Below are 17071 nucleotides of genomic sequence, written 5' to 3'. Positions count from 1 at the left end.
CACGAAAGAGCTGCCAATTCCGACACGCGCCGGACGGAGGTGATGGCCACCAGAAAGGCTACCTTCCAAGAAAGGAGAGAAAGGGAAATATCCCTGAGGGGTTCAAAGGGCGGACCTTGCAGAACCTCAAGAACCAGATTAAGATCCCATGGATCCACGGGCGCCCGGTACGGCGGGACCGTGTGAGCCACGCCCTGAAGAAAGGTCTTAACCTGAGGACGGGAAGCCAACGTTTTCTGAAACAGAATGGACAGCGCCGAAACTTGACCCTTCAGGGAACTGAGGGCAAGCCCCGCATCCAATCCTGCCTGAAGAAACGCTAGGACTGAAGGGAGCGACGTCATTGGTCTCACACCAAGTGAAATAGGCCTTCCAAGTACGGTAGTAAATCTTGGAAGATGATGGCTTTCTGGCTCGGATCATGGTCTGAATTACGTGGTCGGAAAATCCTGCTCATTTCAGAACCTCGGTCTCAACAGCCACGCCGTTAAATTGAGCGGCCGAGAATTGGGGTGGCAAATCGGACCCTGAGACAGCAGATCTGTTCTGTCTGGAAGCTTCCAGGGGGCGTCCGCGAGAAGGTTGACAATGTCCGCGAACCAAGACCTTCTGGGCCAATTCGGGGCGATGAGAATGACCGGAAGTCCTTCTGCCTTGATCTTCTTCAACAGCTTGGGAAGAAAAGGCAGAGGAGGGAACAGGTAGGGAAGTTCGAACTGGGACCAAGGAACGGCCAGGGCGTCGGCGCCCACTGCCAGAGGGTCCCGAGACCTGGACACGAATTGTGGGACTTTCCTGTTGAGGCGAGACGCCATGAGGTCTACATCCGGGGTTCCCCACCGAAGGCAGAGCAGATGAAACACTTCTGGATGTAGGGACCATTCTCCCGCCGCGAGACCCTCGCGGCTGAGAAAATCGGCGGCCCAGTTGTCTACGCCGGGAATGTGAACAGCGGAAATTGTCGGAACGGAAATCTCCGCCCAACGAAGAATCTTGGACACCTCCGCCAGGGCTGAGACACTCCGTGTTCCCCCTTGGCGGTTGACATATGCCACCGCTGTGGCGTTGTCTGTCTGAATCCGTACCGGCAGTCCCTTGAGGAGCCTTTCCCAGTGGACCAGAGCAAGATGTATCGCTCGATTCTCCAGAACGTTGATCGGCAGCGCTGATTCCCGATCCGACCATCGACCCTGAACGGTGTGGTTGCGGAACACAGCACCCCAACCGAGGAGACTGGCATCTGTGGTTACTATCTGCCAGTGAATGGGAAGGAAGGATCGACCCGATAGAATGAGAGGTGACGACAACCACCAGTTGAGAGACCGCTTGATCCGGTAAGAAAGATGGACAGGGCGATCCAGGGACCGAGGCGACCTGTTCCACTTCGATAGAATGGCCTGCTGGAGAGGCCTGGCGTGAAATTGGGCAAAGGGAACTGCCTCTATCGCCGCCACCATCTTTCCCAGGACCCTCATGGCTGTACGGAGGGATGGGAATCGCGAGGTCTGCAGCGATCGTACTTCCTGCTGCAGAGAGAGAATCTTTTCTTGTGGGAGAAAGACCCTTGACCGACGAGTGTCGAACAGAAGACCTAGAAAGACCAGGCGTTGGGTAGGAACCAGACAGGACTTTTTCCTGTTGACGATCCACCCGAAATTGGAAAGAGTGTCCAGGACGATTGACAAACTTTGGTGAGCCTGTTGGAATGAGGGAGCCTTGATCAGAATATCGTCTAGGTACGGGAAAAGAACGAGGCCTCTGACTCTCAACAAAGCCATCAACGCAGCCATGATCTTCGTGAAGACTCTGGGAGCGGTGGCAAGACCGAAGGGCAGTGCAACAAACTGGTAGTGGTGCTGTCGAATCGCAAAGCGCAGGAACTTCTGATGTCCGGAGAAAATTGGAACATGTAAATAGGCATCTTGGATGTCTATTGAGCACATGAATTCCTGCTCCTCCATGGAGGCGATGACCGAGCGAAGCGACTCCATGCGGAAGTGGCGAAGGCGGACTTTCTTGTTGAGCAGCTTGAGATCCAAGATGGGTCGAACTGCGCCGTCTTTTTTCGGCACTACAAACAGGTTCGAGTAGAACCCCGTGAAGCGCTCCGATTCGGGAACGGGCACAATCACCCCGGAACTGAGGAGAGCGGCGATAGCCGTAGAGAACCCCGGGATCAAGGCTGGATCCTTTGGAGGCCGGGATTCGAAGAAACGATCCCGTGGGAGAGAGACGAACTCTATCTTGTATCCTGAGGATACGACCTCCCTGACCCAGGCGTCCTCCACGGCGGCCAGCCAAACGTCCCTGAAGGAAAGAAGTCGACCTCCCAATTGGAAAGGCCCCCCTGTGACCATTGAAGAGGCGACCGTCGGGAATGGGCAGCCAGGTAAATAAATATGAAGCCGGGGCCTAATACTCACCCATCCACGATCCGTTACCTGTCTGAAGAAGTCTTGCGTCTCATCCAATCGACAGGCTCTGGTAGGCGAGTGGGAGGGAGACTGGCGACAAGGACCCCTGGAGTCGCTGGCACGTCTTGGTGTCGGCGTCCGTCTGGCTGGTCCTGCCGCGGAGAACTGCAAGGATACGGGGTGGCAGTACACGCCATACTTGCAGACTCCATGTGGGAGTACAGATGTGACTTTTCACTCTGTATCCCTCCGTAGAACCTGAAAAGGAACGACGCACGACGAGGTAGATATGGGTCTAATAAAAGACCCGTGTCCACCTCCTACTGACACTAAGCTAAACTGAGGAATTCTCTGCCGGTCGGTGGGGTGTACACTGCGGAGGAGGAGCTAACCTTTTTTTGTGCATAGTGTCAGCCTCCTAGTGGCAGCAGCATACACCCAAGGTCTCTGTGTCCCCCAATAAGGCGAACGAGAAAGTAAGCCTCTGACAAAGCAAACGTCAGCAATACAAGTCATCTGGTTGTGAAGTCTTACATGCACAATGAACATGTGATTCTTATCAAGTATTCCAAAAGATGTAAAAAATATAGATGCATAGGGGTAATTAACATACACAGTTTTGTTGAGAATGCTGTATACAGCGATATCGGTTTCTGTATATACCTGCTAATAAGTAGCTCACAAAACTTGTAATGGCCCTTGTCTGCAGCAATGGTTAAAGCTGTATCCCTGGAGGATGGCACAGGGGGGGCATTAACATCAGCACCCTTGTCAAGGAGAACTCGTCCCACTTCTGCATAACCACCAGATGCAGCTTCCATTAATGGTGTTAGGCCTGTCTGTAAGAAATCGGTAGTGATAGACAGGTCAGTGAATTTTGACACCAGAGTAATCATCTAATATTGCACCCAGTGCAGTTCATTATATGTTGAGTTGAGACATTTGTGAAGACTACGGATAAATTACATGATTAATAGGTATAAAATATAACAAAAGGTAAAAAAAAAAAAAAAAAAAAGTTACTCGGAGAAACTGTCAGATTTAAAGGGAATCCTAGAGAAAGAAGTCTTCCTGACCAACGGACATGCGCAGTGCGCCTCGGAAGCCAGGAAGCGTACACCAGGCTTCAACGGCGCAATGACGTGAGGAGGAAAGCAGCGCATGCAAGAGATTTGCAGAGAGTTGGTGATGAGGCCGGCTTTTGGCAAATCAGGTTATGCCCACAGGAGCATGATAACATGTAAAGAGAGCTGACTAGTCTGGGGAAAACAATGCCCCATCAACTAGGCAAAAGCCTAATTAGCAAAGGAAAAGCCAACTTTATTAAAAAAATTTTTTTGAACATGTAGGGTATGTGATAATCACTATAAAGAGCTAGTTAGGCAGGGTATCCGACAAGAAATACACAAGTGCTGGTGGGTTGGAGGGCATGGGGGACCTGTCAAGTTCCCTTTAATCATCAATACTGCACGACAGCAACATGTTTTCAGTATATATTCATTCCTCAGTTTAACATTGCTCCCTAACTACCAATCTGGTGGGAGGCAGTGGTACAACATTTGAGAAAATACTCGTGCAGGACACACAGACTCCTAATAAAAGATACAGTGGTGAACGTGTAGGGCAGTCACACGAATAATCTATTTCCGCTTGCATTTACCTTTGCTCGATGCTCCACATTAGCCTTCCTGTCGAGCAGCAAGCTAACCACTTCGGTCCTTCCTTGGAAGCAGGCCAGAGTAAGTGCTGTGTTTCGATTGGTTTCAATCTGTGCGTTGATGTCTGAACCCATATCCAAGAGCAACTTAACAGCAGCAGTGTGCCCATTCATGGCTGCCAGCATCAATGGCGATATTCCCAACTTGCTACCAGTTCTGGGAAAGACAGGGAACATGTGACTTCTCGCTCATTTGAGAGCACTAGTTTAATCATAGAATGAACCCAACTCCAGAATTACATTCTGTCCTCCACTATTGTGACCATTATAGTATAGTGACAGGATACGTCTAAGCATTGTGCATGGGGGTATAAAAGGCTGCATGGCTTATTCTATGGGAGCATTATGCCAAAAGGCACCGAGGTGCTTATCTCCTCTTCTATGGGAGCATTATGTCCATAGCACCGAGGTGCATATCCCCAACTAAGGGAACGCTACCGCCCATAGTATCGAGGGGCTTATCCCTTTAGCAGTGTTAGCATTGCAATCTCTTTTGATGAAGCACAAATAACTAGCCAAAATGTCACTATATATGCAGTGCATTACCTATAATTAAATAAAGCTTTATTCATATCTTTCATATCAACCCCTGGAGTGCAGTCTACAACTTTCATGTGTATAGGAGAAATAGCAGTCAGCTTTAAATGCATAACAGTGCTAAATTGTAGGATATGGTGTCAGAACACTTAAATTTAAATCCATGAAATCTTATGACCGTCGTTGCAGAAAACTGAAGATTAAGTCATTTCCACATACAAGCGTTAGAATAAAAGCATTCATTAGAGGACTATTAAGAACATACAGGTGCATCTTACAAAATTAGAATATCAAAACATTTTCAATACAAGAAGTGATACTCATTACATAGAGTCATTACAAACCGTGATCTATTTTAAGTGTTTAATTTTTGTTATTGTTGATGATTATGGCTTACAGCCAATGAAAACCCAGGAGTCATTATCTCAGTAAATTAGAATACTTTATAACACCAGCTTGAAAAATGATTTTAAAATCCGAAATGTTGGCTAAAATGTATATTCAGTAACCACACTCAATACATGGTCGGGGCTACTTTTGCATCAATAACTGCATCAATGCGGCGTGGCATGGAGGCGACCATCCTGTGGCACTGCTGAGGTGTTAGGGAAGCCCAGGTTGCTTTGATAGCAGCCTTCAGCTGGTCTGCATAGTTGGGTCTAGTGTCTCATCTTCCTCTTGACAATACTCCATAGATTGTCTATGGGGTTAAGGTCAGGCGAATTTGCTGGCTAATTAGGCACAGTGATACTGTTTTTAAACCAGATATTGGCAGTTTTGGCACTGTGGAAGCATGAAGTGCTCTTAAATTTCCTGGTAGACAGCTACGCTGACTTTGGTCTTGATAAAACACAGTGGACCTACACCAGCAGATGACATGGCTCCCCGAACAATCAGATTGTGGAAACTTCACACTAGACCTCAAGCAGCTTGGATTGTGTGCCTCTCCACTCTTCCTCCAGACTCTGGGACCTTGATTTCCAAATGAAATGTAAAATTTACTTTCATCTGAAAACAACACCTTGGACACCTGAGCAACAGTCCAGTTCTTTTTCTCCTTGGCCCAGGTAAGACGCTTCTGGCATTGTCTATTAGTCATGAGTGGCTTGACACAAGGAATGCGACACTTGTAGCCCATGTCCTGGATATGTCTGTGTGGTGGCTCTTGAAGCAATGGCTCTAGCAGCAGTCCACTCCTTGTGAAAGTCCCCCAAATTTTTGAATGGCCTTTTCTTAATCCATTCAAGGCTGCAATTATCCGGGTTGCTTGTCCACCTTTTTCTACCACACTTTCTCCTTCCACCCAACTTTCCATTAATATTCTTGGATACAGCACTCTGAACAGCCAGCTTCTTTAGCAATGACCTTTTGTGGCTAAAGCCCCCTTCACACATAGCGATATCGCTAAAGCGTCAGCGATTTCGTGACGCAACAGCGATATCGCTAGCGATCTCGCTACATGTGACACTTACCTCCGACCCAGCTCCCGGCTGGATATCACTGATCGCGCGAGATCGTTCTGGTCCATTTCTCGTCGTCAGCTTCCTGCTGGCACCGACGAGCGACTCCATGGACGCGGGAGGAAGTCGTCACCAGAGCTGTCGTCTGACAGGCAAGTAACAACCGCCGACCGCTGCTACGTCGCTGGTGAGATCTGCCTGTTCGGCAGCTCACTAGCGACCATTTATCGATGCACCAGCGATCCTGACCGGGTCGTATCGTTGTCGGGATTGCTGGTGCATCGCTAAATGTAACGTGACCTTTACCCTCCTTGTGGTATGTCAATGACTGCCTTCTGGACATCTGTCAAGTCAGCAGTCTTCCCTACAATTGTGGAGCCTACTGAAACAGACTAAGGGGACCTTTGTAAATGCTTAGGAAGCCTTTGCATGTGTATTTTGTTAATTATTCTAATTTACTGAGATAATAACTTTTGGGTTTACATTGGCTGTAAGCTGTAATCAACATTAACAGAAATAAACACTTGAAATAGATCACTCTGTTTGTAATGACTATATATGAATTTCACTTTTTGTATTGAAAAACTGAACATAACCTTGATATTGTAATTTTGCAAGATGCACCTGTATGCGGGCAGGTTTCATTTGCTCATATTAGATATACACTTTGTAATATAAGGGAACATCTTTTCTGATTTCAATCAAAACACGGCAAGATATTTCATCACATCACCAGATATGGACAAGAAAATAAAGCACATACCTCGAGTTGATTTCTGCACCGGCATTCAACAAGATTTTGATAATGTTGACGTAACCACCGGAAGCAGCCAAGCTTAGAGGGGTATAATCTGAAACGTTTCTATGCTCTTTATTTGCTCCTCGAGCCAACAGCAGCTCAACCACCTAAATATCAATACAATAATTCCACAGATCAGGAATCCAACCATACTGGCTTATTTACAAAAGTAACATTTTATGATCATTTTCTTTTTGTTTAGTAGCAAGTCTCAATAAGCCTTTCAGAAAGAAAATAACTATGCGATAAATGCCTATTTACCGTAAGCCAGGTTAATAAAATGGCATGCGGGCTGTGTGCAGACACTGGCACAAAATTTGGTAGCTTTTCAGGGCAGAAGATGGGTTGCCAATTCACAGGTGCATAAAAATGATGGGCGCACACCTATAGGGGCTCAGGTTCGGACAAGGCCAATATGGTCTGTATAATTATCTTGGCACAGAGGGCAAATCTTGGCAAGAATCTTCAAAGAAAACAAACTGCAGGTGTAGTCGTCGCTATATATATATATATATATATATATATATATATATATATATATATATATATATATATATATTTTCAGACTATAAGACACATCGGACCATAAGACACGTTTTAGAGGAGGAAATTCAGGGAAAAAACTGAAGTAAAAAATGTGGTAAATTCTGTACTTAACATCCCATATCCTGGTAAATATGGTCCCCTCATCCCCATCCTGATACACATAGCCCCTCCTACCCATCCTGGTATGCATGGCCCCCTCATCCCTAGACTGGTATGCATGGCCCCATCATCCCTAGACTGGTATGCATGGCCCCATCATCCCTATCCTGGCAAGAATGGTCCCCCTCTTCCAGGCAGGACTGATCGCCCTCATTCCTATACTGGTATGCATGGTCCCATTCTTATCCTGGTATGCACTGCGCCTCCCATCTTCCTGCAATGATGCTTGTTTCGTGTCGCACTCCTGTGCAGGTGTACTTATGTGTGCCGCACTTAACAGTTTCAAAACACAAGTCATAAGTAACAACGTTAACAATACAATAATTAAAGCAAAATAAGACGACCCTGCTCGTGAGAGCTTACAATCTACAATGAGATGGGGGAGATGCAGAGTACAGGTGTGTATTTACAATGATGGTCCAGCCATCTTGAGCAAATGAGGGATAGATGGAGATAGTGAATGGGCTACACACCCACACTTACACAAAGTAACCGATTAGTGAACGTGTTCGGCCGCTCTGAACAAATGCGTATTGAGGGAGCGCCTAAAACTGTGCAAATTTTGGATAGTCCTAATTTCTTGGGGTAGAGTATTCCAGAGGATTGGCGCAGCGCGGGAAAATCTTGGAGTCGGGAGTGGGAGGTGCGGATTAGTGCAGAGGTTAGGCGAAAGTAGCTTGCAGAGAGCAGCGGTCGGTTAGGCGAATAGACAGAAATGAAGGCAGATATGTAGGTGAGTGCCGCACTGTGGAGAGCTTTTTGGGTGAGAACAAGTACTTTGAATTGGATCCTATAATGAATGGGTAGCCAGTGCAACAATTGGCGAAGAGCAGACACGTCCGAGGACCAATTAGCCAGATGGATAACCTTGGCTGCTGCATTAAGTATGGACTGTAGAGGGGAAAGTCGAGTAACGGGGAGGCCAATTAATAGAGCGTTGCAGTAGTCCAGGCAGGAGTGTATCAATGCGACAGTGAGGGTTTTTGTTGTTTCCATGGTGAGAAAAGGGCAGATTCTGGAAATGTTCTTCAGGTGTAAGCGGCAAGAGATTGTATATGGGATGTGAAGGAGAGATTGGTGTCAAACACCCCCCAGACAGCGGGCCTGTTGCCGGGGTGTTATTATGGTACCACCCACGGAGAGGGAAATGTCAGATTTAGGGAGGTTAGTAGACGGCGGGAGCAGAAGTAGTTCAGTTTCTGAGAGGTTAAGTCTCAGACAGAGAGCGGACATTATGTTGGAGACTGGACAGTCACTGGCATTCTGTAGTACCGCGGGGGTAAGGTCGGGGGATGACGTGTTTAGTTGTGTGTCATCAGCATAAAGATGGTACTGAAAGCCAAATCTGCTAATTGTCTGACCAATTGGGGCCGTGTAGAGAGAGAAGAAAAGGGGGCAAAGGACTGAGCCCTGAGGTACACCGACAATGAGAGGAAGGGGAGATGATGTGGAGACAGCGAACAAAACACTGAAGGAGCGGTCAGAAAGATAGGAAGAGAACCAGGACAGAGCAGTGTCCTTAATGCCTAGTGACTGGAGCCTAGAGAGGAGGAGACAATGGTCAGAGTCGAAAGCTGCAGAAAGGTCGAGAAGAATGAGCAGAGAGTGGTCACCGTTACATTTTACTGTCAGAAGGTCATTGGTCACTTTGAGGAGTGCAGTTTCTGTTGAATGTAGTGGGAAGAAGCCGGACTGTGAAGGGTCTAGGAGGGAGTGAGTGGAGAGGTAACGGGTAAGGTGGGAGTAGACTAGGCGCTCCAAAAGTTGAGGGATGAAGGGGAGATTGGTCTGTAGTTTGTGCAGGATGGGTTGAGAGCGGATTTCTTTAGTAATGGAGTAGCAAAATATTGAAGGAGGATGGGAAATTGCCCGAGGAGAGGAAGAGATTAAAGATTGTGAGTTGTGACGACTGGAGAGAGACTGGAGAAGATGTGATGGAATGGGGTCAGTAGTGCATGTAGTCGGGACAAGAAGAGAGGAGTCTGGAGACGACTTCTGTGATGGGATCACATGTGGAAGGTGAGCCAGGGAAACTGCAGGGAGGAATGGGAGTCACAGCGCTTGGTGGTTGGGAGCGGATTTCCTGACGGATATTATCTATTTTCTCTATAAAGTGGGAGGCCAGGTCATCTGCACAAATGTCTCATAGGGGCTTGTGCTTTTGGCCTAAGGAGGGAGTGAAAGGTGTGAAAAAGTTTATTGGGGTTGTTGGCTAGTGAGGAGATCAGGGTGGTGAAGTAGGTCTGTTTGGCGAGGTGAAGGGCAGAGTTATAGGTTCTTAACACAAATTTGAAGTAGATGAAGTCTTCTGGTGTGCAGATTTTTCTCCATCGGCGTTCAGCACTTCTAGAGCATCGCTGGAGAAATCGAGTTTACGACGTGAGCCAGGGCTGTTTTACTCTGTGTTTGGAAGTTCTGAGGGTGAGTGGCGCTACCTGGTCAAGGGTGCTTCTAAGAGTGTCGCTGTAGTGATGAACAGCCAGATCAGGACAGGAATAAGAGGAGATTGGGGGACATTGATGAGTGTAGGGAATCTGAAAGTGTATGAGGGTTAATGGTTGTAGATTCTTGAATATGTGGTAGGTAGGAGTGTGCTGGGGTGGGCAAAGACTTAGAATCATAGAATCGTAGAGTTGGAAGGGACCTCCTGGGCCATCTGGTCCAACCCCCTGCTCAAAGCAGGATTCGCTAAATCATCCCAGTCAGATGTCTGTCCAGCCTCTGTTTGAAGACTTCCATTGAAGGAGAACTCACCACTTCTCGTGGCAGCCTGTTCCACTCATTGATCACTCTAACTGTCAAAAAGTTTTTTCTAATATCTAATCTGTGTCTCCTCCCATTCAGCTTCATCCCATTGCTTCTAGTCTTTCCTTGTGCAAATGAGAATAAAGTTGATCCTTCTACAATGTGACAGCCCTTTAGATATTTGTAGACAGCAATTAAGTCTCCTCTCAGTCTTCTCTTTTGCAAACTAAACATTCCCAAATCCTGCAACCTTTCCTCATAAGACAGGGTTGAAGGAGAGAATGTGGTCAGAGAGGGGAAGCGGTGAGTTATTTAGGTAGGAGATTGAACAGTTACCGTCTTTGTGTGTCTCAGAGGTTGAGAGCTGTGACAGGCCAAGAGAAGTGGTTAGTGATAGAAGCTGGGATGCAGATGTGGAAGTGGGGATGTTAATGGGGATATTGAAATCTAAGGGTTGGTAGTTCTGAGGACATGAAGTGCGGCAGCCAGGCTGAGAAATGGTCAAGGAAGTGGGTATGGTGAGCCTGTGGGCCGGTATATGACCGCTACACTGAGGGGGAGGGGGATGGAAGAGCATTATGGTGTGGATCTCAAAAAGGAGATTTTTGTGTACTCACTGTAAAATCTCTCTCTCTTAGCCTTTAATTGGGGGACACAGAACCGTGGGTGTTATGCTGCTGTCCACTAGGAGGCGACACTATGCATAATCTGAAAAAGATTAACTTTGGCTCCTCCTCTGCAGTATACACCCCTGGACGGCGTCAGCCTTCTCCAGTTTTGTGCCAAAGCATAAGGAGGAACGTAACCAAATAACATAACCATGCCTGTAAGAAGGCTACTATGTACGAGCTCAAAGAACAATATGAGAACTCAACAGTAAACAACGGCCCGTAAGGGCAACATGGTGGGAGCTGTGTCCCCCAATTAAAGGCTAAGAGAAAGATTTTACGGTGAGTACACAAAAATCTCCTTTACTCTGTCGCCTAATTGGGGGACACAGGACCGTGGGACGTCCCAAAGCAGTCCCTGGGTGGGAAGCAGTGGACGAATATTGTGTTGACAGCTCCCTAGACTTGGGGTACTGCCGCCTGCAGAACCAGTCTACCCAGGCTCGCATCCGCTGAGGACTGGGTATGAACACTGTAGTGTTTCGTAAACGTGTGTAGGCTAGTCCAAGTGGCCGCCTTACACACTTGTTGTGCCGAAGCCTGATGCCGAATGGCCCAGGAGGCCCCTACTGCCCGTGTTGAGTGTGCCGTGATACCGGCCGGAAGAGGGGAACTGTTAAGTCGGTAGGCCTCATGTATGGTGGACTTGATCCACCTGGCAAGGGTAGCCTTGGAAGCCGGCAACCCCTTGCGACTACCTTCCGGAAGAATGAAGAGGGAATCAGATTTCCGGAAAGGTGCAGTCCTGGACACGTAAATCCGCAATGCTCTGACGAGGTCAAGCGTATGCAGAGCCTTCTCCACTCTATGAACTGGAACCGGGCAAAGTGAAGGCAGTGAAATCTCCTCATTAAGGTGAAAGTTGGACACAACCTTCGGAAGGAAGGATGGTACCGTGCGGAGAACCACCTTGTCCTGGTGAAAGGCTAGGAAAGTCCGTCTGCAGGAAAGTGCTGACAATTGCGACACTCTGCGTAACAAGGTGATCGCCACTAGAAAAACCACTTTCTGAGACAGAATGGAGAGTGGAACTCCTCTAAGAGGATCGAAGGGTGGAGCTTGCAATGCTGTCAGGACCAGATTGAGGTCCCACATATCCAGCGGACGTTTGTAGGGAGGAACCAATCGGGAAACTCCCTGGATGAAAGTCCTTACTTGCGGTTTAATAGCAATGCGCTTTTGAAAAAGGACTGAAAGCGCCGACACCTGACTCTTAAGCGAACTTAAGGATAGCTTGGCATCTAGGCCCAATTGAAGAAAACCTAGTACCTTCGGGAGGGAATAAGGGAGTGGGACTTGTCCATGAGATTCGCACCAAGAAAAGAAAGCTCTCCAGGTACGATAATAGAGCTTGGCGAAGGCAGGCTTCCTTGCCCTGATCATAGTTGCAATGACTGCCGGTGAAAAACCTGCCTGGGTTAGAATCCAGGTTTCAAGGGCCATGCCGTCAAATTGAGAGCCCCTGAATTCTGGTGGAAGAACGGACCTTGAGACAGAAGGTCGTGACGGTCGGGTAGACGCCAGGGGGCGTCTGCCGTAAGTTCGACGATGTCGGCGTACCATGTACGTCTGGGCCAGTCTGGCGCGATGAGGATGGTCGGAACTCCCTCTTACTTGATCTTCCTCACGACCCTGGCGATTAGGGGGAGGGGTGGAAAAATGTACAGGAGTCGGAACTGGGACCAGTCCTGGACCAGGGCATCCGCTCCGAGCGACCGCGGCTCGTGTGTCCTGGCCATGAAATTGGGGACCTTGGTATTGAGATGGGATGCCATTAGGTCCACCTCCAGGGTTCCCCAGCGTTGACAGATCTGGTAAAAAATCTCGGGATGGAGAGACCACACCCCCGAGTCCATTCCTTGCCTGCTGAGGAAGTCGGCTTCCCAGTTTTCTACACTCGGAATGTGTATCGCAGAAAGTACCGACCTCGTGTCTTCCGCCCAGCGGAGGATATGAGCCACTTCTCTCATCGCCTGGGCGCTGCGGGTCCCGCCTTGGTGGTTCACGTATGCCACAGCCGTGGCATTGTCCGACTGTATCCGTATGTGCGAGGCTGCAAGCAAGTGATGAAATGCTCTCAGTGCCAAGAGGATGGCCCTGATTTCCAGAACATTGAGGGGCAATGTCACTTCCCTCGGTGACCACTTGCCCTGTGCCCTGTGATGTAGGTGCACCGCCCCCCAGCCTGTCAGGCTTGCATCGGTAGTCAGGATCTTCCATTGTCCTGAGAGGAATGGCTTCCCTCGTGTAAGCGAGGTTGGTTTGAGCCACCAATGCAGGGACCTCCTGGTTGATGACGTCAACCTGAACTCCCTGTCGAGGGAGAAGGGGTTCCTGTCCCAAGATCTGAGTATGGATAGTTGAAGGACCCTGAGGTGAAACTGGGCAAATGGCACTGCCTCTATTGCTGCTGCCATCCTGCCGAGGACTCTCATGGCAAACCGGAGAGATCGAGGAGGACTGCAAAGGAGTGTGCGAACTCCCAGACGGATGGCCAGTGTCTTGTCCTTGGGAAGGAGCACCAGGCCCCTGGCGGTGTCGAATACCATTCCCAGGAATGTTAAGAGTCCGAGTTGGGATAGCCGACGATTTCTGTAGGTTGACTAGCCATCCCAGGCGACCAAGAGTGTCTAGTGTGATTGAGACACTGACCTCGCAGTCTTTGAAAGTGGGAGACTTGATGAGGAGGTCGTCCAGGTACGGGACGACTAGGATGCCTCTTGAGTGCAGGACGTCCATGGTGGCCGCCATGACTTTGGTGAACGTTCTTGGAGCCGTGGCGAGTCCGAACGGAAGGGCGACAAACTGGTAGTGGTTTTGGTTGACCGCGAACCTGAGAAACCTTTGGTGGGCGGGAGCAATTGGTATGTGGAGATACGCATCCTGTATGTCTATGGAGGCGAGGTATTCTCCCTGCTCCATGGATGCAATGATGGACCGGAGGGACTCCATGCGGAAATGACGGACCCGTACGTAATTGTTGAGCTGTTTTAGGTCCAGTATGGGTCGGACGCCGCCTCCTTTCTTGGAGACTACGAACAAATTTGAGTAGAATCCTCGGAATCTCTCGTTCGTGGGAACCGGCACCACAACTCCTGATTGAAGGAGAGAGGAAACCGCTTGGTGGAAAGCACGAGCCTTTTCTGGTGGTGTTGGAGGAATAGAAAGGAAGAACCGGTTCGGTGGAACGGAAGTGAACTCTATCTTGTATCCGGAAGACACTATTTCCCTGACCCACCTGTCTTCTGTAATAGGCAGCCAGACTTGCTGAAAGAGTAAAAGTCGGCCGCCTACTGGTGGGGTGTCTTCCGGAGGTCTCGAGTCATGATGAAGTGAAGTTCTGAGGTTTTCCTCCCTTGGGTTTCGCTTGGCCTGCTTTCGACTGCCAAGCCCTGTCCGGTCGCTGCTGCGTCCGTGGGTTGTCTCTGCGTGGAGAACGGTTGCGGTTTTGCACTAGGCGCGAAACGGACCAGCCCGAGGAATTCCGAAAGGATCGGAATCGCGTCTGGTTTCTTCGTTTAAACGTGCGTTTCGGTTTTAGTTGAGGGAGAGAGGTACCCTTACCCCCAGTGGCATTGGCTATCATGGTGTCCAACTTTTCGCCGAAAAGTCTTCCAGTAAAATACGGAAGTCGCGTGAGGGACTTCTTTGAGGCCGCATCCGCTTTCCATTCTCGCAGCCAGAGGATGCGTCGGATCGTGATGGCGTTTGATGCTATTCCCGCTAAACCTCTGGCGGAATCCAGGGCTGCATGAATCATGTAGTCTGCTACCACTGCTATCTGGACTGCTTGGTCCGAGAGCTCAGGATTTGAAGCCTGAAGACCCTCCTGTAGTTTTTTGGCCCAAGCCAGGATGGCCTTGGCTGCCCAAACTGAAGCAAACGCAGGGCCCAGAGAGGCGCCTGCCACTTCGAAAATAGAACGAGCCATGCGTTCTACTTGCCCGTCTGCTGCGTCCCTGAGGGTTGAGCTATCCGGCAGAGAGAGTAAAGTCTGCGCTGCTAGCCTAGAAACCGGAGGGTCCACTTCAGGTGGATCTGTCCATTGTTTGGTGTCTTTCTGTGGGAAGGGGTACTTTGCTTCCAAATATTTGCGATTAGCGAATTTTTTCTCAGGCTGCGCAAACTGTTTGGTAAGTATTTTCTCAAACTCATGGTGATTAGGGAAGACCTTGGGTGGTTTCTGAACACTTTCGAAGCAAATCCTATGTTCTGGGACTTCCGGGGCCGACTCTGGAATTTTTAGCACCCGATGAATGGCAGAAATTATGTCCTCAACTAGCGCTGTATTGCTAGGGGGAGAAGGGACCACGGACCTGACCGTTTCATTATCTGAGTCGGAGTCACAGATGCCCTCCGAATCCTGTGCCTCGCTAAGGTGATCCCTGGAGGGCGACCTGGGGCGGGGGTCTTCTGTGGTGGGGGATCCCTGTGGTAAATTGCACTGTGTCTGTGGCAGGGGACTGCCCAGGAGACCTGGAATGACGCTCTCTCTCCCTGGAGGGGGACGACCTTGTGCTATAGTGCGACTCAGGTGATCGAGACCTGTGGGTCCGCTTACGTCTGTGAGAGTCGGAAGCAGCATGTTCCTGAGACAAGCTGTGCGTTTGCTGTGTACCGTCCATAGCCGGGGCCCGACTCTGCAGAGCTTGCAGTAATGTAGCAGTTAGGTTGTCTATGGACTGTGACATCTGAGTTGCCCATTCCGGCGTGGCCTGTGACACTGAAGCGTCAGTAGGGACTCCCTGGGGTTCTGACCCAGAGTTCTGGATGCAGTCCCGGCAGTGCGGATACGTGCTGCCACTAGGGAGCGTGGCTTTGCAGGCTGTGCAGAATGCATAGAAACATTCCTGCCTGGTTCTCTTCCTTGAGCCCGGCATAGTGCACAGAGGCTGGCTATAAGGGATCGTACAGGGGTGGCTACGCAGAGGGAACCCACAGAGAGCCTTATAGGAAGTATAGATTCACAGCTGAGTAATGAGAACCCAGCTGTGAGCTTAACCCACCGGTGTGCCCCTAGGTCCAGCGCCGACAGATCCCAGTTCTGTGCCCCCCGGAGACCGCTGTGATGCTCCTCTCCTGGATCTCATCCAGAAAAAATGGCCACCGGGACTCTGAGGAGAGGGAGGAGGGGGAGGAGAGCTGAAAAGGGCGCGCTGGGCTGTGTAAAAACGCGCCCTTTCTGCCTTAATCCGCCCCTTCTATTACACTCCAGCGTGTCATTTTGGTCATCCGGGGGGCGGGCCGGGGAAAAGGCGGTGGCTTCGGCTAGGCCGAAGCCGCGGTCTAAATTAGAGGCCTGATGCCCAGGAGGGCGCGGTAGTCCGGGGGGGGGGGGGGGGGGGCAGATTTGTACCAGACCCCCCCAGAATGGTCGACTGGATACCGGTGGGGGTAGCAGGGGTAGCGGTTTCTGTATGGGGGGCCCCTGAAGCGCTATGGAGCCGCTGCTGTTGCAGAGACAGGGATGCAGAAAAGCCCTGTCTCTGCTGTGCCATCCAGTCCGCACCCTCCCCCGGCCCCAACAGGATCCCTCAACCGGCCTGGGGTCCCTGGAAGCTGCGGAATGCTGCCTGATCTCCGACCCTACCTGAGGCGTCTCAACCTAATGCCCCCTGCGGGGGATTAGGGAGGGTGCGTCTGTCACTGTCAGGGGGTCTTCATCCTCGCCTCAACCTCAACCCAGACCCCTTAAAGGGGTTGGGGAAGGAGCGGGGGTCTCGACCTCGAACCAGGACCCGAGGGACTGGGGAGGGAGCGACATGGGGAATAGCCACCTCGACCTCAACCGGGTACCCCTAATAGGGGACCGAGGAGTGAGCCATGCCGGAGTCTCGCTGGAGACCCACTTTTCTTCATCTGTATTTCCGGACGAAAAAAGGAAAAAAACGGAAGAAAAAAGGTGTGCCTCCTTGCGACACTAAGCAAAAACTGGAGAAGGCTGACGCCGTCCAGGGGTGTATACTGCAGAGGAGGAGCCAAAGTTAATCTTTTTCAGATTATGCATAGTGTCGCCTCCTAGTGGA

At 49.9% G+C, this 17071-nt stretch overlaps 1 protein-coding gene across 6 annotated transcripts in view; it reads right to left on the bottom strand.

Annotated features, from left to right (window-relative positions):
- Positions 1-17071, bottom strand: part of ANKRD17 (ankyrin repeat domain 17) — a 180155-nt gene that overhangs the window by 41508 nt on the left and 121576 nt on the right. For all 6 annotated transcript variants that reach the window (XM_073590404.1, XM_073590394.1, XM_073590413.1 and 3 more), the window contains 3 exons: positions 6892-7034; positions 4075-4288; positions 3078-3253 (listed from right to left, as the gene is read on the bottom strand). In XM_073590404.1, coding sequence (XP_073446505.1) covers positions 3078-3253; positions 4075-4288; positions 6892-7034 — 533 coding nt within the window. The remainder of the gene's footprint in view (positions 1-3077; positions 3254-4074; positions 4289-6891; positions 7035-17071) is intronic.

The sequence above is a fragment of the Dendrobates tinctorius genome, unplaced genomic scaffold (genome assembly GCF_039654945.1).
Source record: "Dendrobates tinctorius isolate UK_male_01 unplaced genomic scaffold, ASM3965494v1 ptg000011l, whole genome shotgun sequence".
Classification (NCBI taxonomy): Eukaryota; Metazoa; Chordata; class Amphibia; order Anura; family Dendrobatidae; genus Dendrobates; species Dendrobates tinctorius.
This window is presented reverse-complemented; position numbering and strand designations above follow the sequence as displayed.